Source organism: Poecilia formosa, unplaced genomic scaffold (genome assembly GCF_000485575.1).
Source record: "Poecilia formosa unplaced genomic scaffold, Poecilia_formosa-5.1.2 Scaffold234, whole genome shotgun sequence".
Taxonomy (NCBI): domain Eukaryota; kingdom Metazoa; phylum Chordata; class Actinopteri; order Cyprinodontiformes; family Poeciliidae; genus Poecilia; species Poecilia formosa.
The window spans coordinates 105,802-131,835 of NW_006800173.1; the positions used below are offsets into that span (position 1 = coordinate 105,802).

The following is a 26,034-nucleotide window of genomic DNA, read 5'->3' on the forward strand; positions in this document are numbered from 1 at the left end:
AGATTTACAGCATATTTTTTCACTGCAATGCGGGCGGAAATTGTTGTGATGTCAAGTTGTATTTTTCTGCATTCATTAATCTATTATCAAATCAACAAATTTCTCGCATGCTTGAGCAAACATTACTATAGCAACAGCATGTTAACAAAACAAATGTCTTGCAAGAGAGATCCTATGAAAAAGTTTTAATTTAAATGTCTAAGTTATAGTGATATGACAGTTTGGCATACAACATTGGTATTATAGGTGTTTTAATTTTTTTTTCCACATTTAAGGTCTTATTTAATTTGTTAGAGAGGACATACACTGTTTTTCATCCACCTTAGGTAGCTATTTGCAGCTATTAATCAAGCTGTTGGTGTTTTTTTTAACACATGAACTTTGTAAATACAGATATTGAGAGGAACTGTCAACATGTTACAAAGACAGGATGTTGTAATTGTGAAGTCACATCTTAACTTGTTGTGAAATAGAAATAAAAATATCTCTATGATGCCTTATGATATGGATCATAGTTATATTCAAACACATTTTTCTTGTTTTATCCTCTCTTACTCTGACAGTACCATGAGCTACAGAGGAATCATTCTTCCACTCAACTGTCTTGAAGGGGAAAATTTACTTGTCAAATGACTTGAACAGCTTGACAGCTGTTTGAGTTGTCAGCAGAAGCTGCTGAATGTATTCATATTTACTTGCAGTCAAAATAAACCATCATCCAGGTTCAGCTAAGTTGTTCTATTGTTGTAAATGGAAAGTTAGATTTTTTTCATGTTACAAAAACTAACTTCAAAGTATTTGTATTAGTTTGACCAACGCAAAGTAAAATATTAATGGAAAGGAAAATGATATATAATTTAAAATTTGTTCCAGCTCAATATCTGAAAAGGTGTGCTTGTCCTTATCACTGTTTTTGCTGTAACTGCAGCTGTAATTTTTTTAACGTTTTTACCAGATTTGCATTTCTACAAACCAACAGAGCACTTCTTATTATAGTAACTGCTTTCTTTTTTGCACTTTTTCATGAATTTTAGATTGTACAACTAACAGTTGTTCTGTAAAGAAACCCTGTACTTATACTGAAATTAAATTGCTCACAGGAAGCTTCTGTTGACAATTTAGGTGACTTCTAAAGACATTTGTAGTTCAACTGAATTTTATTTAAATGTAGAAGAATAACAGGGGGCCAGTCCAAACATATGCCAGTCTTCTTTAGTTTTATTCACAAAGCATATTTAAAATCACGGATCCTTTCTTTTCTATATGACAGTTGTGTTACTTGTTTTTTTTGTCAGCTTTTGCAAGGTACAGCATTAGCTGCTACTTTGTGTTCAGTGTACTCCCAGCTGGCAGCATACAAGGGAAAGAGTGTGCAGATAACTTTCTGTTCACAATAGAAGAAAGAAAATAAACAACTGTGGGTGTTTAATGAAACACAAATATTGTATATGATGATCATGATTCAGCTCCTGCATGCCAACAGACATTTTTCCACTGGCTCAGGGTGTTTGAGTTGATAGACTGCTAACACCTCTGGTGCATTTTAGGTGTGACAAGTTCAGGAGAATCCCTACGCAGAAATTTCTCCCAACAAACAAATGCTTGCTGCGTGGGTTTTGAAAGGTTGCACTTGTTGCCTATAAGGTGCTAGATTAAAGGATTTGCATTTTAAAGGGTATCAGCCATGGCAGCTGGAGGGAACAGGTGAACACAATTGTGGCAGCTCAACAAAAGATAGGGAATTTGTGTCATGCCAAGTAACATAAATGACACACCTGCTTCACCCAACCAGAGATTCGCTACAGTGCGAGACTCATTTATAGCACATCAAATAAGGGTGAAAGCACATCGGGATGAGGAACACGAAAAGCAATTTTTGTATCTGTCAACTCTTTTATGCCTGAGATACTAGTGAACAAAATATGTTGTTGTGCTTAATGACTTATGAAAAGTAAAAGTACATCGGTAAAGTTTTTGTTTCTACCCAAAGTACAGCAGTTTAATATACCACTGGAAAAAAAAGGAGAAATAATATATTTTGTGTTGATCTTCAGAGCATGGAGTTGTTTCTCTCCAGGGCCAGCCATGGTTAAACTCTGATCTGTGCACTGTGACTTGCTCAAGGCTGTCTATGGTGATATTAAAAAGAAGCATTGCTTCATAAAACCCTGCTGAGCTGCAACCGTGACTCTTGTTAATACAGACTGTTGCTCCAGTTCGTCTATGGGAGAAGAGATGTGATTTTTTTTTTTTTCATTCATTGCTCATTGTTAAGACAATTAGTGTCAAGCAAATGAACCAATGGTCATATCCACTGAAAGTATTGAAAGACACCTTGGAAAACAATGTTTTCTGAAGCTGGTGTTTTAAACAATTTACCTCATCTATTTGCATAATGGCCTTTGTGAGGGCTGTACCCAATGTTAATACAGACTTCAGCATCCTCTCCACTCATCATTTGCAATGCAATTTGTAATTAAAACATGCTGCTGAAGCCATCTGGACATAAGAGTACTGAGAATAAGCAAAGGACACTTTACCCTTGAGTCCTGTTGAAGGTAAGCTTCTGAGGATGTGAGGAAAGAAGCTTTTAAATACTTGCTGGCATTACTTTTGTGAATATAAAAGGTAGACTATATTTCTAGAAAAAAATTGCCTTTTTACCTTTTATCTGAAACTAGGCTGAAGCCCATTTCATAGTGCTTTCTCCATCCCATAGATTTAACTTTTGGCTCAAAGCTTATCTTTTCAGCACTCCTAGATAAAGCCCTTAAAAGAACTACTCCTGCCATTTACTCTTTGCTTTGCATTTAATATCAAAACTACTTCACGATCAGTGCATCTGTGCTTTCTGAGTTTCTATTTTCTCAAACCTCACAGTTGAAGGCCATTCAGACTGAACAAGTCTGGGGTTGCTTTCCAGTAAAAGGGGATCATGCTTTTCACTGGGAGCGGTGAAAAGTTAATGACTTGTTATGATCGATTGGGTTTTAGTTGTGAGAAACTTTTTTACCAGTACTTATAATGAAATAAATCTGACAACATTGGTTTATAACTGGGATCAAATTGGAATGTATGGAATTGACTTTGAATATTTCTGTATAATTAAACTGAAATTACTACATATTTCTGTGTATAAATAGGATTTTGTTTTGCAAAGTGCCTTGAGACAATGTTTATTGTGAATCTGCGTGATGTAAATAAACTGAATTGAACTGAATATCTCAGCTGTGTTTATTAGTGATTCCAAATGCAATATACCATATTTTCCAGACTACAAGGCGCACCAGATTATAAGGCACACTGCTGATTTTTGAGAAAATTTAAGGCTTTTAGGTGCGCCTTATAGTCCGGAAAATACGGTACTGAAATACTTAAACTTTTCAGTGGTTTTTAACTTATGAAATATTGAGATTTGCAAGTACAGCTTTTTTCCCCTCATTTGTTACATTTTTAAGAGCTAGAAAGTCAATTCCCTTTGTCCTTTTCCAGTTTTCAGAAAAACATTTTGCACACCCAAACAAAGCAGGATAGAGGAATGTTGGTCAAGAAATGGGATGCATTTTGTTAAAAAGAAGAAAAGTAAATTATTTATTTGCTTATTTTACATAAAAATAATTATATTTGAAAAATACACAAGTACGCATAAACTTACAATTATTATTGTAGTTAAACATTTTACTTTTTAAAATAATTGTTAAAATAATTTTTGATTAAGAATACGCATATGCATAAGGACATTACATATCATTGGATATTGTGCCATTATTTACATTTTTGAATAAAGTACAGCTCCTTATTCAATGCAATTTAATTCAAATTCAGAAATACTTCAATGATCCCAAAGGAAATTTAAATTATCTTTAATTCCAAGTGTCTCTGAAAAAAATATTTACTGTTAAAGACTAGAAAGTTGTTCCTCCTTGGTTTGTTCTCACTTCACAAAAGCATTCGGGACGCCCAACTCTTTCAGAAGGTATTGTTAAGGGAGCAAGTGGTAAAATGAGGTTTCAGCTGATAAATCTGTGCATGCTGCTGTGACTGTTTAAGGTCCACAGCGAGCAAGCGCAGTTTCCAAAGTCCAGTAGGTGGCAGTGAGTGTTCTCAGGTATGGTGGAGAGGAGGACAGGTTGTGTGAGACGTGTGTTCCTCTTGCACAAGCGCTCCCGTGTTGCGTAGTCTGGGAAAACTGACGTGGTTCGGAGCCGAGCGGTCAGGGCAACAGCTGCGTGCGTGTGCGTGTGTATGCGTGGCTGTGTGCGAGTGTGACAGTGACAGAGTTGCGGCGGGGCAGATCAGAAAAGTCCCGGTGGCGCCCGCGCACTCTTTCCTCGGTCCGCCACGAGACCTGCGACACGCTCTGAACCTGGTCGGCTGGCCGCGCGTGACCCGAGGACCCCCTACTTTATTCGGGCTGCGCTGGCGGAAACGGTGAAGCTGAAACTACATTCATTGACTTCAGAGCGATGAACTGGCAGTATGGCCAAGTGGTTCAAGGAGCACCTAGGATTCAAAACTACCAAAGCACCCCCTCCGGCGCCACCAAAACCGGACTACAGACACTGTCACACCGGTGTGCCCGGAGCGCCTGGCTTCCAGCAAACTGGCACCGGGGCTACTTTTCCGAGTCCAGCTCAGCCGGACATCCTCACTGCTTACAGACTACAAAAGGACTTGGACTTCGAAGACCCATACACTCCGGGTGGAAATATTTCTTTCGGTTCGAGCTTGAACACTGTGGTCCCGTCGGAAAACAAATTTGTGTCACCGAAGCACCGACTTATTAAGGTGGAAACTATCGAAAAGAGCAGCCCAGCTCCAGGCGGGGGTGTCACAGTCACCCAAGCCGTAGCTGTGGGGAGCGTTAAGTCTCCTACTTCTTCACCTCCTTTGGAACAAGACAACAAGGAAAAGGTGGGGGAAGTTTGGTTTTAGCAACTTTTTATTATTAATATTTTACCTTTTTTGTTGATCTAGTTAGAAAAAATAATGCAAGTCTTATTTTCTCTGTCCAACGTAGGCTATGGTTTTCATAAAACGGCTCTTTATTAAAAAGAAAACGTGGTGTGTTTTAGAGGCACTTGCCCAACTCCTGTTAGAAATTACAACTGGCAGAACTTGTTATCACAGCCACACAGCAGCATGAGTTGCGCCATCAGCCCCGGTCTAATATCCAACCTGCCCTGCAGGGAGTGCTGTCATATATTACACAACTCTACAGCTACACATTTGATGCGAGAGAGAAAAAAAAGCTGCATTTCTCTATGTTTTGAAACTGAACAAATTGAAAACATCACAACTGCATCTAAATCCCCCAAATTTCAGTCCGGGTCAGTCCACCTTAGTGTTCACCAAGATGATCTCTTCTGCTTTGGGAAGAGTTTGTAAATGTTGGGTTATATGACTTTAGTTTGATCCTCTTTATGTGCATGGTGCTTTGAAGCACCTCAAACCCTTCACCAAACCCCTCACAAACGATTCAAACATGCCCTCAGCAAGGTGGAAACAGGGGGAAGATATGCCGGCTATGCCTTGGAGCACAGCTGTCATCTCTGGATTCCCAGGAATCCATGTTCTGGGTTCAAGTCTTGAAGGCTGCAGAGATGTTTGGCGTCAGCGAGCTTCACGATTTGCTGAATTACTGAGAGTGATCCATCTGAGGAATGCTTTTCTGTGTTTGTATTGCTTATCAGCGGAGATGAAAGCACATCCCTGTGAATATGCACACCCGGCAGCCCTCAGATCATGCTTCAGTCACGACTGAGTGCTGAAATGTTTCGTGGTCCCCCTCGCTTTCACCTTCATGTTACTTACTCCTCTGTGTTTGTTTTGCTTTTGCACCTGTCTTGTGACATGTGGCAACTTTGCAGTTGGTTTTCGTTCAGTGCTTTTATTTATATTTCACAATGTCTGCAGGCTGTCGTAAGGATGTTGTATTAAGGAAGACTGAGATTTTTACTTCCCCAACAGTGGTTTGATGACACATTGTGATAAAAGCGAGGAATTATAGGTTGCAAACCTATAATGCAAATGAAAGCCTAAAGGAATCATCCAGTCAGTCATAACATTTTGTTTTCAGACACTGCCACCCAACTGGTTTTACTTTTCAATTTCAACATGCACAGGTTTAATTTTAACATAGTAAAATGTTATCCAAAACATACTTTTATTTTTCACTTCACCTGCTCAGGCCGATGAAAGAGATGATGGTTGTCTCATGTTAACCAGCGCTTTCTGAAGTCAGGGATTCTGATGCGTTAGCACTTCGAATGTGTCTCTCATCATGAGCGCACATGGCTGACACTGACAGGCAGTTGATGGAATAGTAAGAGCTTGATGTCATGATGTTATGGCCAAGCTAAACCAGTACTGACAGCTGGTGGGTTTTGGGTGTGTGTGGAGAAAAGGAAGGTTGGATGAATATGGTGCCGTTGCAGATCAATATACCTTATTACAAAACTATTGGCAAAATATATAAACCACCCCTTTAAGTTATCGAATTCATGTACCTACTGTTGCCAACAACTGTAACTCTAAAATCAGTGAATTTGTGTATGTTGTTGGAATCATATGCTGATTCAGTAGCTCCAGATTTCTAAACCTTGTTTGGTCTTTAGATTTCCTCAAGGATCATGTAGAAATCTTTATAGAATGAATCACCTTACATTGCCTAGTGCAAAGCAGAGTGTTGGATGCAGCTGCATGCTGCCATTGGATTCTAAATAAGTGATGATATGATATAGTGATAATCAAATAGATGAGTCGGGTTCAAATGTATTTGTTTGATTGCATTGTGTCATGTTTAAAGTTTGGTGGAGGAGACATTATACCTTGTTCTATGTTTTCACACAGTTCCAGTGAAAAATTGGCATTGGTTTGTTTAGACAGTTGTGATATGGACCAAAACATTGGACATTGGTCTGCTGTGCAAACATAAACTAAGAGCAAAGCCTGAGAGACACATTTTGTCTATCATCAGTGACTGACCTCAAACATGTTTTCCTATAGAAATGGTCAAATATTCCTTTAAAATTGGGGACAACTTTCGCAGATATGTTGAGCTTAAAAACGGTAGGATAGTTGCATAAAGTCTATGTATCGAGACAGGCTGTCATATCATTTTAAATGTGTGTCTGAGTATGTTTGTAAGTACTTTGGTGGTATGGTTTATGTTTATTTTTCATGATTCAGGGTGGAAACTCGGGTGAAATACAGATACTAGATAAATCTGTGTTCCTTCATAGCTGCACAACCTTAAGTTTTTTGTGGATTAGGTTGTGTGGGAGCTGAATGTTTTTTCTTCCACTCTGCTAGTGAAGGTAATTGTTTTTAAATGTATGCTAGATAAACTCTTCAGGTGACAATAAATTAAAAGCATGAGAATAAAGGATCATACTCCTTCCTATACACATGTTCCAACAATCTATGTAGGAGGATGAGCTGTTTGCCGTGTTTTTTTTCCTGTCCTCTAATTCTTCAGATTGGCGTTAAAGGGCTGAAAATATTTAGTGTTCCCTTTCTGCCTAATGTTAAAGTACTCTTCATTGTGCCTTTTTCAGCATTTGTTAATTTTAGGGATGCACTGATTAGTTGTCTCTGTGCCAATATCGATTTCTTTTTTTCTCCAAGGTCTGAGCTGCAAATTCAACTTTATTGTTGCTGGAGTTTGCAGTACATAAATAAAAAATGGAGGAATTTTCTAGTTTTAATAATATGGATCAATTAATGGAAAAAATCTGATTATGTTTTCACATCAGTGACCTTTGGCTTTTAGTTTGGTGCATCTCTGGTTATTTCTAGATGGATTCTGGCACAGCTTCTCACAAACAGCCACGCGTGCCTGCTCATAAATGCACCTGTCCATCTTCTGACTGAAAAGGTTTAACACTGACTTCTGACTGAGCAGAGAGCACGAGTGTCTTAACAGCACTGCTCGGTTGCATTGATGTTTTAATTACTTGACTCATGAATGCTAATTATATCACTGCTTACCTAATGCCTGAAGTGCCAATAGCAGCATCAAGGGAATTTTCTGAGTCCATTTCTATTCAGCAGACTCCAGAAGAAAGAAAAGCTAGGTAAAGAACTAAGCTCAAACACTAAGATCTGATTATTTTCTTGGTTTTTAGATTTTTATGATTCCTGTTCTCGCTTTCCTTTCTCTGTAAAACTTTGATGCACATTGCCTTCGCTCACAGTTTAGAGTTTACAGGAAATTGTGATTTGTTTTGTTTTTAATTACGCTGAGCCCTTCATGGTAGAGTTAGCTGAGAGAGATGATCAATTATCATCCTGCCTGGAAACTAATTAAAGGCCTCATCTCCCAGCTCATCGCTCCACTCAGCGCTAAACTAACTCCTCTCAAGGACGCCCCAAAGTGATGACGGGCTCTGTTCGACAAATGTGTAAACAGGCAGTCGGGTGAAGCTGACTGACAGGCTGCTGCTTCCCCATGAAACACCTCACGCTATCGTTGCTATCTGTTTGTTCACCTGGGAAACTTGTGTTTGGCAGCCTCCAACGCTCACAGCTCTACCAGCTTGTAGATTTATCTATGTGGAAACGTGTTGGACCCGACTCTCTGAGGGGCGATTATGATGATTATTATGCACCAGATAGTAATGCCTGTTAAAATTGTGTCTACAAGACAAAAAGTAAGTCTTGGGTCAAACAATAACTAATTACTGTATATTGTGTTGCATTTATCATCACTACAGAGGCAAAAACAAAACTTCTCAGTTGGATTGAGTTTTAGCATCCATGTTTTAGAAAATGTGTAATATATATTTATATATATATTTTGCTTATTGCGTGCTCAGAAAATCGATTCTGCAGCCCAATCAATATGGATGCAATATGTCTGAAGAGAAGCTCTTCAATTGGAAAGGTTTAAACATTGTTATTACTCAGTTGCAAAATATACAGATGTCTTTGATGGATATTTTTCCTCAACATAAAAATGTACATTCAAATATTACTTGGATTATCTGTAGTTTTATGTAGCCACGGAAGATTTTTTCAGATGAATAAGCAAATATAAAAAGTATTGATCACTTTGAGTGCACCAGAATATGAAGTAGTTTACTACCAAATGTACCATCCACCAACTTCCAATTACCAGGAGCAGACTGAGCATGCTTGACAGATTCCACTGCCTTCTGAGCTTGGCTAAACTGCTCAGCATCATTTCCTCTCATCCCGAAAGCCTTTGCTCTGCTTTTCAGCCTTGTTACTCGAGACACCAGTGGATTTTTATGAGTGCATCCCACTGGCCGTTCACATACTTATCTTCTCCACAGACAGGAGACGCATCCAGCACAAACGTCAATATTACCTGGCTCTGTGAAAGTCCTTCTCTTCACAAAACTACGCAACAGCTCAAAACATCAGACTCTTTGAGATTCATTCACCTAGATACAGCATTCAAACCATTGAACCTTTTCATGTTTTGTCTTGTTGCAACCACAAACTTCAACGTTTTACTTGGATTTTGTATGATGGGCCAATGCAAAGTAGCGCATAATAGTAGAGTGGAAGGAAATTGGATATAATAGCCTGGAAAGTATGACGTGCACATTCAGCACCGCTGGAGTCAAGAAGTCGTTGTAACCACCTTCCCCTGCAAATACAGATGTAAGGTTTTTGTAGTATGTCTCCACCAGCTTTTTGCGTCTACACACAATACTTCAGGTTCTGCAGGAGCAGATTGAGAGCCGGTGAACATTTGTTTTAAGTTTTGTCACAGATTGTCATTTGGATTCGGGTATAGACATTGACTGCGCCATTCTAACTCTAGGATGTTTCTCTCTAACCCATTGCATTGTTGTTCTGGAAGAACAACTTCCTTATTCTTCCACCAGAACAACCTTCCACCATTGTTCTCGTGGAAGGTAAGCCTTTAGTGGTATATCAGATGATCCATCATCAATTTTGTGTTTGTCTATCAATTGGAATCTTAATAAAATGTCTTTAAGTTTTAGGTTGTAACGTGAAAAAAATGTGGAAAAGTTGAGGGGCTGGAAATACATTTTTGCAAGTCACGAAAATTTTATTTGACTGGTCAGATTAATAACAGGCTGAATTGGGTTACGGCTCATCACAACCCTCCTTCATTTTCCCAAACAGTTTCAACAGCAATCAAAGCATGTTGAATTAGGCAAAACTGATTAAGTAAAACCCTGTGGAAATGTATAGCAACAGCTGAAGTGGAAAAGTCATGTTTTTAAGTAATTTCCAATGCTTTGACAGCTTTAAGCCGAGGTTCAAGTAATCAACAGATTTGTGTGAAAGCTGTTGTTTGCGTTTTTGGACCTTGCAGCTGTTGTTTTTCATAATCAGCATGAGACTCACATCTTTAAGCAAGAAAGTAATTATTTGATTAATTATCAGTTGTGAGAGTAAGTGTGGGTTGCTATGGCTACCTTACCTCAGTGTTGTCCCATTTAGACAGTGTTATTGTTGTCATGAAATGAAGTATTAATTTACATCTTGACTCTTGAGTCATTAAAGAATGCAGAGTATTTCCTGAGCTATCCTGATTCTAAGAAACTCTTTGAAATTAATCTTGATTAGTTTTCATGACAAGCATATCATGTGTTCAAAGTCCTTCTTTTGCTTTGTGTTTATTGACAAAAGAGCATTTCTATGCATTCCTTACTTGAACATGAAGGGAGTTCTGAAATAAAGGAAATGATAAAGCTCAACCAGGCAGCTTCTTACTTACAGATTGACAAGTTCTGTCAATGGAAAGGATACATGGCAGAACTGATTCTTTTTACTAAGATGACATTTTGGTATCCTATTACATTAGCATCTTGGCAGTGTAATCCTATGCAGTAAATGAGGATAATAACAAGTCATGGTTTAGATTTTACTACCAACCACCTCAAGTGGAGCAAAGTTACAGCTCTGGGAAAAGATGGCCTTTAGCTATTGTTTGCTTATTTTCTTTCCTCTCTCCATCTGCAAGCCTTCTTTCCAGTTTAAAGAGTCCCAGTGGAGTCTGCTTGTGTTTGTGTTGCTCAATTTTCTTTTTCTAACTTTGGGCCTGAACATCAGTCACATGACTCCACCAGGTCACAATTAGCCCTCAGACTTGTGCTGCAGCTCTGGCCGCTGGGGAGTTGTAGACACATGGCTCTGTTTTGTTTAATGACAGTGTGTGCAGCTGAGTGTAGAACGAGGGAGCCCTGGTCTGCAGGCAGATCGTCTCCCACAGATTAAAGAGAAATGCATACGCTTGCCTGCCATATGAGACCCAAGGAACAGATCTGCAAGAAGCTTAAAGCTTCTTTTTGCAAAAAAAAATAAAAAAAATCTAAACTCACTGAGTTGTAAATGAATGGGTCTGTTTACATCAGAAGACGCTATGATGTTGAGGTCATGCAGATAGTGGCTGGTTTGCTATTCGCCTTCTGATTAACTACAGGTCATTGTTTTTGTGACACACTGTAGGAGGTGGTCAGACTTCTGTGTTCAGAGAGTTCTGACCTGTGATCTGAATGCCCACAGAGAAGTCAACCACCTTCTGGGCTTCACAGCAGGACTGAGATTAACTGGAAATGAGTGGAAGTGAATAACAAATTATTAATCCCCTCTCTGTGCTTTTTTCCCCACACATCATAATTCTTTAAGATTTTATTGTCTTATGTTATCGGATTATGCTGATATGGGAAGAGCTTGCAAACCACTGTCTTGTTTGGTATTATTTGGTATCTCTAGGATTAAGGAAGTGCTCCTTTCCTGACAGGAAGTGTTTACAGCTTGGTGACATTCCCTTCTTTAGCTTGACAAGTCTGTGCTTGCCCCTTTGTGTAGGCCGGATTTTCAGGTTGATGCTTGAATGCTGAAATAAAAGCAACGTTAATTCTCCCGGCTGTTTTGACTTGACGTGTCCGGCTGTAAGAAACAGTTACAGTTGGCGGCACTCCGAGAACTTGTCCATCATAGTACTTTCTGTATCTTCACTCAACTTTTGTTATTCTGTCCAGAGAGGTGAGTGGTCAGCCACGTAGCAATGGCAGCCCTGTGGGGCTCCACCCTGTTCTTGCACATTTTCGGCGTTCGCAACGTGCAGCGATCCCACTGGATCGTTGGCAGAGAGGTTATCCAAGGCTTCAGAGTCACAGCCGTCCTCGAATAGCATCACAAAACCTCCAGCTTTGTTTACGGACAAACTGTGGCTTCTTTTCCTCCCTCCTCTGTGAAGAGAGACCAAAATCAAAGCTTTGCTCCCAGTGGACCTCACCACATTGTTTCATGCAGTTCTGCTATCCTAATCTTGTCAGTTTTTCTGTTATGGAAGATAAACGGTTGTGTTGTTTGTGGTGGTACACTGTTATGTAAGAATCAAATGGGAGTGAATTGCATGTCAACAGTCCATACTTGGAGTCAAAAATATTTATCCCTTCCAAAGATGGTAAGGATTTATCAATGAAAGTTTTGTTTTTTTTTTTTTTTTTTTTTTTCCAAGTAGCAACAGGCTTTGGATTCCTTTCTCGTGAGTTGAGTGAAGGATAAAATCAACTCCGAAAATGCATAACATAGTATTTGTTTACAACACTAAGTATTGTTTAGCCTGGTGATTGCCTTCTTATGCAATTCTCCTCGATTGTCATCTCCCTTCACTGCTACATCTGGGCTTTCTCCCATTGAAGTGGAGTTCTCCAAGAAAATTTCAACCGGTCCAATCAGCGAACAGAAGGAGAAAGTCTGAATGATGATGTCAATTTTCTGGGCCGTTTTATCTTTGCTGTCTGCCTGTAGTTTTAGCAGTGGCAGCGGTGGAAATGAAAGAAGCCATTGACATTGTGTTTACCATGCTTCCAAATATTGAATTAACATTAACAGTCATCTCGATCGGCTCGGCACTTCTCTCTTTGCAGTGGAGGATGGTTCTTTACAACACACACAATTTCTGGTAAGCTTCATCGCATTAGCCATTGGATAAAATGTGAAACTTTGACAGAGTCCACGGCTCAAGAAAGCAATTTTTTCTCAATAGCCGGGGGTCCAGACCTTCTGTACAAAGCAAAGCATAGCACAAGAAGCTGGTTTGTACCAGGCTGTATTAAGATATATACATTTATTACATTCTAAAGTTTTCTGACATCTCTTATGGTCTAAAGTTAAATTTAATTAAGCCTTTGGGGAGTCGATAATAATGTTTCATTTGCTTCGATTGTGATCCAAAGACTTTCAATGGTCATTTTACTAGTTATGCTTGTAACACAAACTGTGAACAATTAGCCAATTAATTCACAGCAACCAGTGAGAGCCTTCAGCTGTCTAGATGTAGTAAAGATGAATTGTTGAACCTCACAAGCCAGAATCAGAATGAGGAAGAAAGGAAACTTAAGTGACTTTGAACATGGTTGATGGGATGGTGCCAGACAGGGTGGTTTGTGCACAGAAACTGATGATCTGCAGGGGATTTCACACACAACCATTTCTTGGGTTTCTACAGAATAGACTGAAAAAGAAAAGTTGTTCAGTGAACTGCAATTGTGTAGATGAAAATATCTTGTTGATATCAGAGAAAAATGGGTAGGCTATTTTCAGAGTGATTAAAAAAAAGTAATTAAATTAAACTCAAAATGCAGGATGGCATTTTTGAATGGACAAATACCAAATGTTGAAATAAATGGACTTCAGAAGCAGAACATCACACCTGGTGCCACTCCTCTCAGCTAAGAACAGGACACAGCAGCTATAATTTGGCACTGGCTCAGTAAATTTGGACAAAATTGAACTGGAAAATTGTTGCCTGGTTGAATGAGTCTTGATTTCAGATGGTAGGGTCAGAATTTGGCACAAAGAATTTAAAAATATTGTCCCATCACGGCAATGTCTTTTTAAGTTAGGTATGGGTGTGAATATTTTTGATTGCTGTGTGTCATCATGCAGTTTTGATTCTTTTTCTTTTTTAGTCTACCCCAGTTTTCCTAAATATATATATATATATAAAATAACATATTTTTATCATGACTTTGACCAAAGTGAAGACTGAAATTGGTGCAGTAACAGTAAGAACAAATCACTTGTGCACACGTAAAGAGGATTACTATATTTTATAAAATTCCAACATTCCACCGTGACACCTGAATTATTTTCAACTCTTGAGTCGCACCACTAACTGTATGTAGAAAACACTGCCAATAAATCTATCACACTGGGACGGGGACAGAGAAAGGAAATTGGATTTTGCCAAGCGTGTCGTCAAGTACTTAATCTTGAATATCTGTCGCATATTAAGAGGACCTTCATAGTGTGCAACCCATGGGCTCCTCTTTTCTCTCCACTGGAGGTCTTAAGTGGCAATGCGGATTTCGTTCCCATGAATGAGGTCCGCTAGGACAAGTTGAGGTGCTTTTTGTGCTTCGCTGCCTTGGGTGCTTTAACAAAAGATGCATTCGTTCTTCAGGAGATGTGAGCAGGCAGAATAGGAATTTATCAAGAGGGAGGGTGCACATTTAGCGTTTTTAAAAGTGTGAAAGCCAAAGTTACATACTGCATATTTTTGCTAGAAGTAAAGGAGAGGGGAGTGTAGCTTAGCTGACTGTTTGTTTGAGGCACTCTGTTGATAAAAATTTGACATTTTCTGACTTTGCTCAAGTACCCTGGGTATAGTTTTATTTGTGGTGTGATTTTTTTTTCTGTATTTCATCTGAAAACAATAAATGCATTTGTCAGGAATTTCCTAGTTGGCATTGATTTCATATTTCTTTATAGATTATTTCTACAAGATCACCAATCTTAACAAAACGCATACTGACTCATGCATGTAAATAAACCTAGTTTTCTTCCAGTAATTAAACATTAAAATAAATAACAATAAAAAAGCCCTGCAAGTTCTTTGACTAATAACAGAACATAAAGGATTTAGATTATCTATTAGATTATCAGTCTTGATGCAAGAAATTGTTCCCCTATATTTTTATAAAACTAAAAACTTCATAAAAAAAATTTTCAGTTCTCAACCCTTTGATAGGTTTATGGACCACATAATGGTTGGAGTTATTCTGAATTTTAAATTGTCCATTCTATGAATAACATATATGTTAATTCTATTGCACCGTCTAATTAAACTTACAGTGCAATGAATAAATAACCTGCTGCATTTTTTTTGTTCCAGTCATTAGGAAAAATATTCTGATTCTGTCAACATTGTATATCAGAGAATCAGACTTTGAAGAAAAACATAAATCTGCGTTTGCATGGAAACGCCTTATTGGTACATCTCAATATTTGTTTTGTTGGGTCTAATTTAAAGTATGATTGCATCTTGTGAGACTGTGACATTTCTCCTGGGGAAATTATGGGGAAGACAGACTTTTCTTCTGGCTTATGAAATGATGAGACAATGACATTTACTGATTTAAAGTTAATTTGTACAGAGATTAGTTGGTAAAAGTTTTCTAACAAAGAATCATGAAACCATTAGTAGATGGGAAACTCTGGTCAATTCTGAATTGTTTTTTAACATGTTTAAACCTGTAAATAATGCTTTAACACTCAAATTACACAGCAAATGTCCAACCTGTTATCAAAGAACTGGTTAAAAACGAAAGTCTAAGCACTGCATACACTCAAATCACTTCGTACAGTGGATTTAACTTTGCCTGTCAGACAAAGTTGATTTTAGTGAGAACATGTAATGGACTGCGTACTTTATCTACACCAGTTTACCTGGGAAAATGTGCTGCAGAAATGATTTCATAATAAGAACAGAAGAGGGAAGACAGCTGTCATACTAACAATAGAAAATGACAGGCAGCTGCTATTTTTAACCTTCTGAAAGCCTCCCTTAACTTCCTGAGTTTCTGGAAGGCTTCAGCGGCGTGCGGGTTCACGAGTCTTAATTTGAACTGATCGAAACACTGAGTACTCACAACTAACACAAGCCATTTTATTCTGTCAATAATTACATTTACATGTTTTTAGAAGTGTATATTGACTTAGCAGCACCACGTGGAACTAAAGGCTGCTTAATTGGTTTAAATTGCACAGTGGTTGTACTTATAGTAGTGTAGCATGCTTCCACTCCTTTATTTCTCAGTAGACTAATTTCTGCATACACACACAAACAGACTACACTATAGGGATTTGTATCAGTAGTTATCATGGCATCTTGAAGTATTCCCGTGCCAACTGTGATCAACATGAGCCGAAACACTCTAAAGAACCTGGTTCACTCTGGTGGCTTGTGAGTGCTGCTTCATCTGGAAAAGGGCAGAGATTAGAAGAACCAGCATTTTATGTGGCGTGAGTCCTAAAAGGAGACAGGGATGCAGTAAATAAGGTGATACCCGCAGTGCAGATGTCTCAGTGGGGAACATGTGCAAAACTGATGGTAGAGCACATTGATGTGTGAAAAGACTTTTTCAGTGTTACTTAAATTACTTAAGGTGTGGAGAAGTCTTTAGTCCGGTTCATATAAAATTATCATTTTTTTTTTTATTTTTTTTTTTTTATGCAGTGTTGAGTTAACAGAGAAACAGTTGCACCATACTGTTTCCATCTTCACATGATGGATTGAATGGTGACTTCTGAAATATTAAAAGCTCGGATTATAACATAACCTTGTTAAATTTCTTCATAAATGTATCCCTAGCTTGTCTGCTGCTGTTGTTGCCTTTTTTGTTTGCAATGCTGTTTGTTCTCTAATGTTCTCTAATAAACTTCTCAGGCTTTCACAGAACATCTGGATCAAATTACTTGTAGAGGTTGACTCTATTTAGTCATTATAGGACTTATAAGGGTGGCTGGTTGCACTGGATTTAATTTAGGCGTAGCAGATTAAAGGTGCTAAATACAAAGATATTCTGCAGTCTTCATATTTTTATAAAAAAAAATGTTTGAAATGTTTTGTCATTTTCATTGTACTTAATTATGTGCTACTTTTTGCTGGTTTACAACTGAAATTCCAAATCAAACACACTGAAGTTGTAATTTGTAATGTGAAAAAGTGGAAGGGCAATGGATACTTTTGCAGAGGACTGTAGACAGTTTATCCCTGCTGTGGTCCTCACCAGTGGCTTTCGATGCACTGCAAAGCAACGCCTCTACAGCATATATATTAATTTGATTAGTTACCTCTCCAGACTCCTAAGTAGGCCTTTACAGGAGCCACATCACTCTTTGCTTCTCCCAGAGAGCCCGGAATGCTCTCGTGGCAACTGTGTTTCGCAGGAAAACATTTCAATAAAGTTTCATTAATGTCAAAGCTGTATTGTGGGAAATGCACTCCTGCATTGCCTCTCCCCAAGAGGCAAAGCCAGTTTTCCATCTGCCTAATCTGTGTGGGAGATGCAGAAGCCAGCAGGGCTCAGTCCTCACAAGGGGTCCTGAATGAATTGTAACCAGATTTGTGCTTGCTTCTTACAAACATGAAGCCATCTTAGTGTTGGAAACAGTGTTATGTCAACATAGAAGCTTTGAGCATTCTCATCTTAAATAAAGTGCCTCGAGGGTGTGTTTCTTGCCAGTATGTTATTTTAAGAAAATGGCAAAGTTATCTCAGCATGACTGCACACACTGCATTCATCCCGACAAGCAGAGAATAGAGGAGCCATCAATGAGGCACATTCGACTTTTGTCCCTCAACCCAACAGGCGTAAACATACTTCATACATGTCAGTCTGTTCTGCGACTGTGTTCTGCTGAAAAAAATAGCATCTCCTTACCCATTGTCTCCTCTCCCCTCCCTTCCTATCTCCTCTGCAATGGCTGTCTTTCCTCACAATGGAGGCATGCTTTTCTTTTGTGTCACACCGAAGAACAAAAGAGCAATAGCAACAACAAAAAAAGCTTTTGAAATGCCATAATGCAATTGAGCTGCTAAGCACTGAGGTGTATTAGGTTATCAGTGACTAAAATCCCTTGTGGCGTGAGGCATAAATCACACACGTCAGTCCTTTTTCTTTCCCTCCCTTCTCTTTCTACAGCCTGCTGACTTTTCTGGCAGCAGTCTCAGAGGGTTTTCAACCTTGACTAGCCCCTGATGCAGCCAATACTTACAGGACTAGTCATGACATTGAGACCATGATCTGATTGCATTTATCTATCAAAAGAAAAGCTCTATACTGTTAATTTTCCCTGTTGTTTAGTAGAGTTTTGGTTTGCTGGGTTTGGAGTAAAATCATAAGCATACTTTTTTTTATTGATTATTGTGGTTAATTTGACCACACTGGATATGTTACTCAAGAAGCAGCAGACCACTTTCTGTTTAAAAACCACAAAAAAAAATAAAACAATAAAAAATAAAAAAATTCAATCTCTGTACTCAAATTTCATCTAATGTGGTTTATGAAACTTTTATTCTTTTTGTCCTTGATTATTTGATGAGCTCTCTGAACCCATTATGCATTAAGGGTGCAGCAAGAGAACTGGTGCTCACATTTTCACCGCTTCTAATGGAGGACCTGCACTGAATAAAAGTGTAATCCTAGAAGCTCTTGTGTCATCCGAACACTGAGCCAAAGTGGCAGGTGCCTGCCACAGTCTCCCTCCTTTGTTAATGCTCTTCCCTCTGTTCCCACCGATTTGAGGTCAGGGAGCCGCAGTGCTTTTCAAGAAGTCTTTTTTTTTCTCACTGCTTGCTTTGTGAGCTGCCTGAGCCACGGCAGGTATAAGTCAAAGTCAGCCAGGATCTGAGCTACCAAATCCAGTAATTAAGTGGGCCCTTTCTCTCTTCATCTTGCGGACTAGCTAAGGACCCAGCTGCCACAGGGATATGCCCTAAGCCTGTCAGGTGTCTTTATGAGATTCATGTGGACTTACATCACAGCTCAGCAAAGGTCTGATATATGGAGGCAGCACAGTGCTGACGGGTAGAATTTTACTTTCATGACAAGTGTGGCTTGGCTGCAGTCCTGACACACCCTGGCATACCACAAGGCAGATGGTGTTCCCCCAGGCACTGCTGCCGTTCTCTAACACCCCTCTCCTCACAAGCCAATACTTCTCCTTCTGTTGAGGAGTCATCACTGTGGTGGGACAGGAAGGAGTCATTGGAACAATTTAGAAATATTAAGCGCCTCCTTTACGGACGGGGCTGCAGGTGATGGTAGTGCCTCAGTAGAGTTTTACCTAAAATCTTCAGGATTTAAATCCAGGACTAACAGAGACCACTTTTGTTTTTAAAAATCGCTTACATGCATGTTTGTGCCACAAAAAATATAAATTAAAGATGCTCATATCACTGAAATCAACTCTGATTGGCACTGAAAAGTGACTGATTAAATATTGCATGATTTTAACATGATTCAACATCTACTTCAGTATTTTTAGAAGTTTATAGCAATCACAAACGACTTTTGCTTGTTCTGTTTTTCTATAACCAGACCCATAACACTTTAGTTGTTTTAGAAAGGATAATTTGTATGGACTCAAAGGGGTATGTGTCTTTTTTTAGTTTTTTAAAGATAAACTGCTGCAATGCAAACCAAAGAAACAAAAGAAAGGTGCAGTGTGTGTTTCGAATGTTAATTTTGTGTAGTACTTTTGTCTTCGACTGCATTGAATCTGTTGGCGTACTGCTATCAGGAGTTTTCATCACTCGCCCTGGATGTTTCCTAGATTATGTCAACAGGAAAGGCAAAACGATGATGTCATGCTTTTGGAGTGCATAACTCAATAAGTTATTTCCATTATTTCCTGAAGCATGACCAAAACATTCACTGGTCCGCGACGAAGGTACAGTAAGGTGGCTGAGTTCAAGGAATGAGCGCTGTTAAAGATTAATATGGGAAAATATTCAACAAGATCTGATGATATGAATTACACACAGGGAAATCTGCCAGTGTAAATCAATAAAAGCAAGACTTTTTTAGGTCACAATTGTGAAAAATAGTCTTGAGCTACTTTATTTGAGGGCTGTGAACTATGTTAAGCTTTAAAAGGCAGTTTCTTTCAATTAGCTCTTTGTGTGTACTGGTTCTATTTTCTTTTTTAAGGCATTGTATAAATAAATGCTTAAATACTTAATTATTCCAATGTGTTCACTCCAGAGATTCATCAAATATAATTTTTTGAACTTTTGTAAAACTTTGACTTTGGGCAAAAATCCATATTGGAAATCTGATGTCTTTAAGAGTCATAATGCAAGAAGATATAAAAATGGCATTCAAAATATATTTTTCTAGCTATGGATGGTCATTATTTACCTTTAAGTAGAGTTGACATCGGGTTTCTTGTTTGAGAAAACAGTCACTGTAGTAGTAGTAGTAGGAGTAGGTTTTTAATAGTATGAAAAACTATTGTATTCGCATTTTCATATGTCTTTAGCATCCAGTCTCATTCCTGGCGTCAAAATTCTGACTGGGAATGTCAGACATTTTGAGTTCATTATCCAGTATGGCTTTCATCCTTATAAAATATACTGAAAGTTGCAAGTGTGAACCACTATCAAACCAGCAGCACATAGCTCTGCCCATCCTCTGCTTCTAATCCTGATTGTTTATTGTTTGCTTCTTGGAATTAGCACTACAATGTTAGGATATCCCAGTTGTGTAATGACTTGCAGTTTGAATGCACTCAACTCATATGTGATGTCATTCCTAGATCCATGCTCCCTCTTCTGGGAGAAATTGTATGCACCTCAAAAAAAGTGTCTGGAGATTATAATTCCTAACCTCAACTGTGTTGCTATTCCTGCATTTTCCATGACAGATGGAAGCTGAGAGCTCAAATAGAAAAAGAGAATAACTTTGCTTTACTTTTTTAGCCTTCCTGCTATCTGCTGAAAGTCTGGTTCTATCTCAGATTATCCTTTATAAACTGTAGACATGTCTAAACAAAGCTATCAGACATTCAATTTTCTGACCAATCCATCGGTCAGCAAGCCTTATTGATCAAGCTAAAATTTTATTATTTTAGTTGGCAGCTAAATTGTTAGTTCACTTCTCTTATAATGAATAATTTTATGGTAAAGCATTGCTTAGGGGATGTAAAAATCAAGATCTGACAGCGAGTGTCCATTTCTCTTTATCTTTGAAATCATTACTGCCATATTTGATTAGATATAACAGGATATGATTATTATTGGTTGAGGTTTCTTGCAATAAGCTGCTGGATCAAAGGACAAGTGTGCCAGAAATGCATAATTACTCGGTTTTCTTGGGCTGTGAAGATTTTCCTTATATGACCGACTGGATTTTAATCAAACTTGTGAGTAAAATATGTTTATTTTATGCAGATCAAAACAATTGCAGAAAATTTACTTGATTTTTTTCCCTGAATAAGAAGAAGTAAAACATTCTAGGAACCCGTAACTATGCTGTGGCAGAAAAGTGATTTTTATTTTCCCCTCTGAACAGATGGAGAGGGAAACAGATTTAACACACAGTTGCTACTAAGAACACATCCACTGTACCAACTTCCTCTGTTGTTATTGCTTAATCTGTGTATAGTTGAGATGATCAGTGCAGAAACATACCTGCCAGGACTACTTTGTCACTAAGCAGCTTATAGAATATCCCCCAGTGAACTTTCTGACATTTAACTCTTGGAAATTTTTCAACATGTGTCTTTAGCTAAAAGTCATTACAAAGTCTGTAATTTGGAATGACTTTCTCAGTTACAACTTTATTGACATGGTTTAGTTGGGTGGCTTCCATATGCAGGCTGGTGGTTGGGTGTTTGGGAGTGTGTTTTTTATTTTGCAACTTTGGATATAGTCTCTAAGAAAATCTGGCTTTGTGGAGAAGCTGCTTGGTGGGCACAACGCTCGGCCCTCCTCCAGTCCTCCCTTCTCTGCCTCATCCAGCAGATGACTGAGGAGCTTGTTTGTAATGAAACCAAATCCCTTCCTGTTATGCATGAGTCATTGGGTGTAGTGCCAGTCATTTTTATTGTCTCACACTTGTTTTGTTGTTTTCTTATTTTGCACAGTGGTTTTAACCCTTAGTTTTTTACATGCTTTCAAACTGAATAAAATTTTGGCATTTTAAATTTTTCCATGTTTGGTCTTGATTGGAACCGAAAGAACATTTGTTTCTCTTTAAGATGTCTAAACTGCTGCTAGCCCTCATTAAAACCAGTGGCTAAGACCACAGAAGGTACAGCTATGACTTTGAAATGGCATATTGTTCCTCTCAAATGAAACTGACATCTCAAGAAAACAAATGCCCCCCTAAGGCACCATTGTCATGGTCCTACTCCATTCCCCAAAGCTTTGAGCTGTATTTCTGGGTCTCAGGACGTCCACTTAATTGCTATCCATTGCTCAAAAACTCAGCAAAAGAGCAGGACTGCAATTAGCTGTGGCTCACTGCAAGCTTGGCATAAATCTGCCATAGTGTTTCGCTTATGAAAGTTGAGCAGTTGTGGTCTTCTGTCTTCCACGTATAAAATGTAGTCCTGTCACTGGGATATTGTATAATTAGGCAGACCAGCAGTAGCGGAGAGCGTGATTTGAGGCTATAAGCTGAGGCATTGTGGCTTTGTGCTGAGGCATACAGAGGTTCGCTATTATTTATGCATTTCTCCCTTTATTTCCTGGCTTGTCTCAGTGGATGTCCCCAGTTCCTGTCTTGAGCCAGAGCTGTCCCTCTCTGACGCTTGTCCTAATCTTACTTTTCTTCTTTCTTTGTCTCACACAGCTGATTATCCTCGAAGACTACGCCGACCCTTTCGATGCAGAGCAGGCTGGTGGTGCTCAGACCACAACTGAAAAAGTTGCAACTGAAAACGATGGTTACATGGAGCCATATGAGGCCCAGAAGATGATGGCAGGTAAAGTTCGACTTAGATTATTTCCATTTCGAGCTCTGTGGTCTCTCAGCTCTCTGTTACTTACTTACTGGTTTTTTATGTATTGTGCCCTGTAGTGAAAAAGATATATCCCTTTCAAATGTCTTTGCATTTCAGATCATCAAACAATTAAAAAGAAAGGCTATTCAAACCACCTTATGTAAAAAAAGAAAAATCACTTGCATTGGGTGGTTTTTGAGTATTAAAAAGTGGCACTCCATTTCAACTTCTATTCAAGCCACTCGAAAGCCTTCATTTTTGCTTAAATTGTTGTTCTGGGCTATTTTGTGATCACATGTTTGAGTCCGAGTAATATTGGTAATATTGACCTCTCTTTGAAGGTTCACTACTATTTCATGTTTTGTCCATTTGTGGGTCTTGGTTCTTACTGTGATTTGCTAAAGTCTCAAAATTTTTGGTGGCATTGGAACTGATTCCAGACTGCTAAATATCAGTGGTTCATACTTTTTTGCAGCACTATTTGTGTAAAACTGATTATTATTCAGAGTGGATTGGTCATGTGAATTAATGCAAAAGCTCAGATTTCTCCATGTCATTTTACATGACAGGTGCAGCAGTGCAGAAAGGAGTTGTGTGTCACAAACCATGTTGGAACATTTTCAAAGGCAGGAACTTTAAGAGTTTAACTTATGCATCCTGTTTTAATTTGATCAGTGGAATGTGTGCACTTGCTGAGATTTCCAGGAAGTCTCCGTTTCTTCGATAACAATAGCTTTATGCTAACGTAAGAATTTAGCTAAACCACATTCCCCACTGTGAATGAGTGTGACACTGACAAAGAACAAGAAAATGCAGAAAGAGAAGAAAAATGTGCAGCAAATCAAAAATGGACCTGATGTTTTCCTCTCATAAGCAGTCAGGAATGTTACAAAAGATGCTGGCATGAATGTCAGACATTAGGTTGGTCGCAATTTACCACAAGATATCAAATATATCAAAGCTTGGGTGTTTCCTGACATAGTCATAACATATAACAGTAACCTTTTACCATAACACTACTGAATTTGCTGCAAACAGAAACCTATTGGCAATCCTCAGCAATTTTCTTTTTAATGGGCCTACAGACAATCTCCTGTTTTCATCTGTCTCAGTGGTTTGACCTCTGGCCGAATCACTGCCTCAGCACAAGTACAAAAACAGGATTTATTGCTGCTCTTAGAATGAGGAAGCTGTAAAGAAGTAGTCTGAACAAGGCTTTTGTGGTATCCATCAACTCTTAGGCTCACGTCACGGTTTTTGTAGCTTTATAAATTGAACTTGGAATGTTTTGATGTGTTGAGAAAACTCCTTATCTGGCAGTTGCTCTCTGTTTGATCTGATTAACTCATCAGTTCAAGACTTCAACCTTTTCTGTCTTTAAAAAACCTCAGGTACACATATTTTCTTTTGCCAAGTGCATGCCTTTAGTAGGACTTTGTTTTCTGTAAAGCTGGTACTGTATTGTTTTACGTTCCATCTGGATTCAGTCTAAAAAAGAGATTCAAAGAACAGATAAGTAAAGGCTAAATAAAATTGGACATTAATGTTATAGTTGGAAATATGAGGGCAGTTTATCATCTTCACCTACAAAGAAATTACCAGCGAATAAAAAACTCACAGGTGTGCAACTGACGACCATTAAACAAGACTTTTATCCTTCTGAATTATAGCTCTAGTAATTCCTGTATTGTTCGCTGCTTAATGGAAAACTTTAATATATGCTCTTTTAGTGCTACCTTCCCGGCTTTTATGAAATGGACATAAACACTCACAGCAAAAGTTCTCCACAAAACTCTCCCACCAATGCCATTTACCCCATTTAGCCCTGCTGATGCATTTATGGGTGTCTTGCCTGAGGGTTTCTGACCAGTATAATGAGGGTCAGTCACTTTCACTTTCTCCCACTGTTCAAGGTCGGGTGCCTCTAGCAATGCATCAACATACTGACTATAGGCATGTAAGGTAATTGCTGCATCTCTCAGTCTGACAATGTACCAGTCCGGCCAAAAGGAGAGAATGACAGAACTGTAGTTCGAAGAAGGGCCTTGCATTTCTAACTGTGAAATTCTATCGCTTTTGTTCTCATTCATTTCATTTGTCATCATCTCAGCTACAATAGTATTTACAATAGTACAATAGTACTTATAACAACCTATAAATTTACCAATAACTACATTTTCTTCCATGCTTGCAGTCTTACTCTTTTCTCAGTTCTGTCATGCACAGATGGGTTCAGATGGAACCAAACCTACAGCATGTCAGCCTAACACAAATGTCTTTATTTATAGCTGTAAAAGCAACTTTTGAATAATTTAGCTACTGACACATTGATTTACACCACCTATTAGACATAAAAATGCATCTTGGCTCATAAAACAGACTCCTAATTTTCTCAAATCCTAAAACTCAGAGGTGTGCTTCCTATAAAAACATGTTCCCAGTTAATCATAGATACGTTTTAAATAAGGCTGATTTCACAGACTGCCATTAGGTTTCATGTTTAGGTGCGACAAAATCAAATACATTGCTTAGAGGCACATGCATATATCTAGGATATATTCACAATATGGTTGAAGATCTATGTTGGTTTCACTGTATGTTCACCAACACTGACTGAGTTATTTTTTGTGTTATGTTCATATTTTTATTTTATGACTTCTGTATATCCAACCCCGTGTTTTAATATTCCACAAATTCAAGAATGGGCTGCAGATATAACAGGTCCAGACGGGAAGCAAAGACGTCCCTCTCCACAGTGACTCTGCTGCTCATTTTGAGAGATGCCAAAACATTCACAGCCAAGAGGGGCCATATACTCTCACTAATGAATTTTTTATCCTCTCTTAGTGGGAAAAGCTAGGGAAAAAAAACCCTCAAACACTTCAAATAATTGAACCACTTCTCTGTTTCTCACCTCTTTCAATGCAGAGGAGCAGTGACTCTACTCCATGCTTTTCCTCCAAGTATTGGTATTTAGATGCTGTTCAAAGAATGCTGAAAAGAGACATTATTTTCAAAGATCACCTCTGCTGAAGCCCTAGCATTTAACTTTTTAAAATGGCTTTAACCGAGGTTTTAAAAAGTAATAGTGTCCAACCCACTATAATGTTCTACTCTGTAACCTAGTTTCTTGTAAACTGGCTATCAGCTGAATGGAAGAAACCTGTAACACATTCCCCTCCATTACCAGAAAGACAAATCTTTCTGTTAGGACAATTTTCTGGTTGCTGTGTACAGTCATGCTTTGGGAATAGGATGCCAACCCCTCGTTTTTATTAGCTT

The 26,034-nt window shown here is 38.5% G+C and overlaps 1 protein-coding gene across 4 annotated transcripts in view; it reads left to right on the top strand.

Annotated features, from left to right (window-relative positions):
* The first annotated feature begins 4,085 nt into the window (after positions 1–4,085).
* shf (Src homology 2 domain containing F) overlaps positions 4,086–26,034 on the top strand; it is a 100,886-nt gene continuing 78,937 nt past the window's right edge. For 2 of the 4 annotated variants that reach the window (XM_007568966.1, XM_007568968.1), the window contains exons 1-2: positions 4,088–4,914; positions 22,602–22,734. In XM_007568966.1, coding sequence (XP_007569028.1) covers positions 4,480–4,914; positions 22,602–22,734 — 568 coding nt within the window. In that variant the 5' untranslated portion in view covers positions 4,088–4,479. Of the gene's footprint in view, positions 4,915–22,601; positions 22,735–26,034 lie in introns of all 4 variants that reach the window. The other 2 variants (XM_007568967.2, XM_016680161.1) reach the window with 2 other exon arrangements.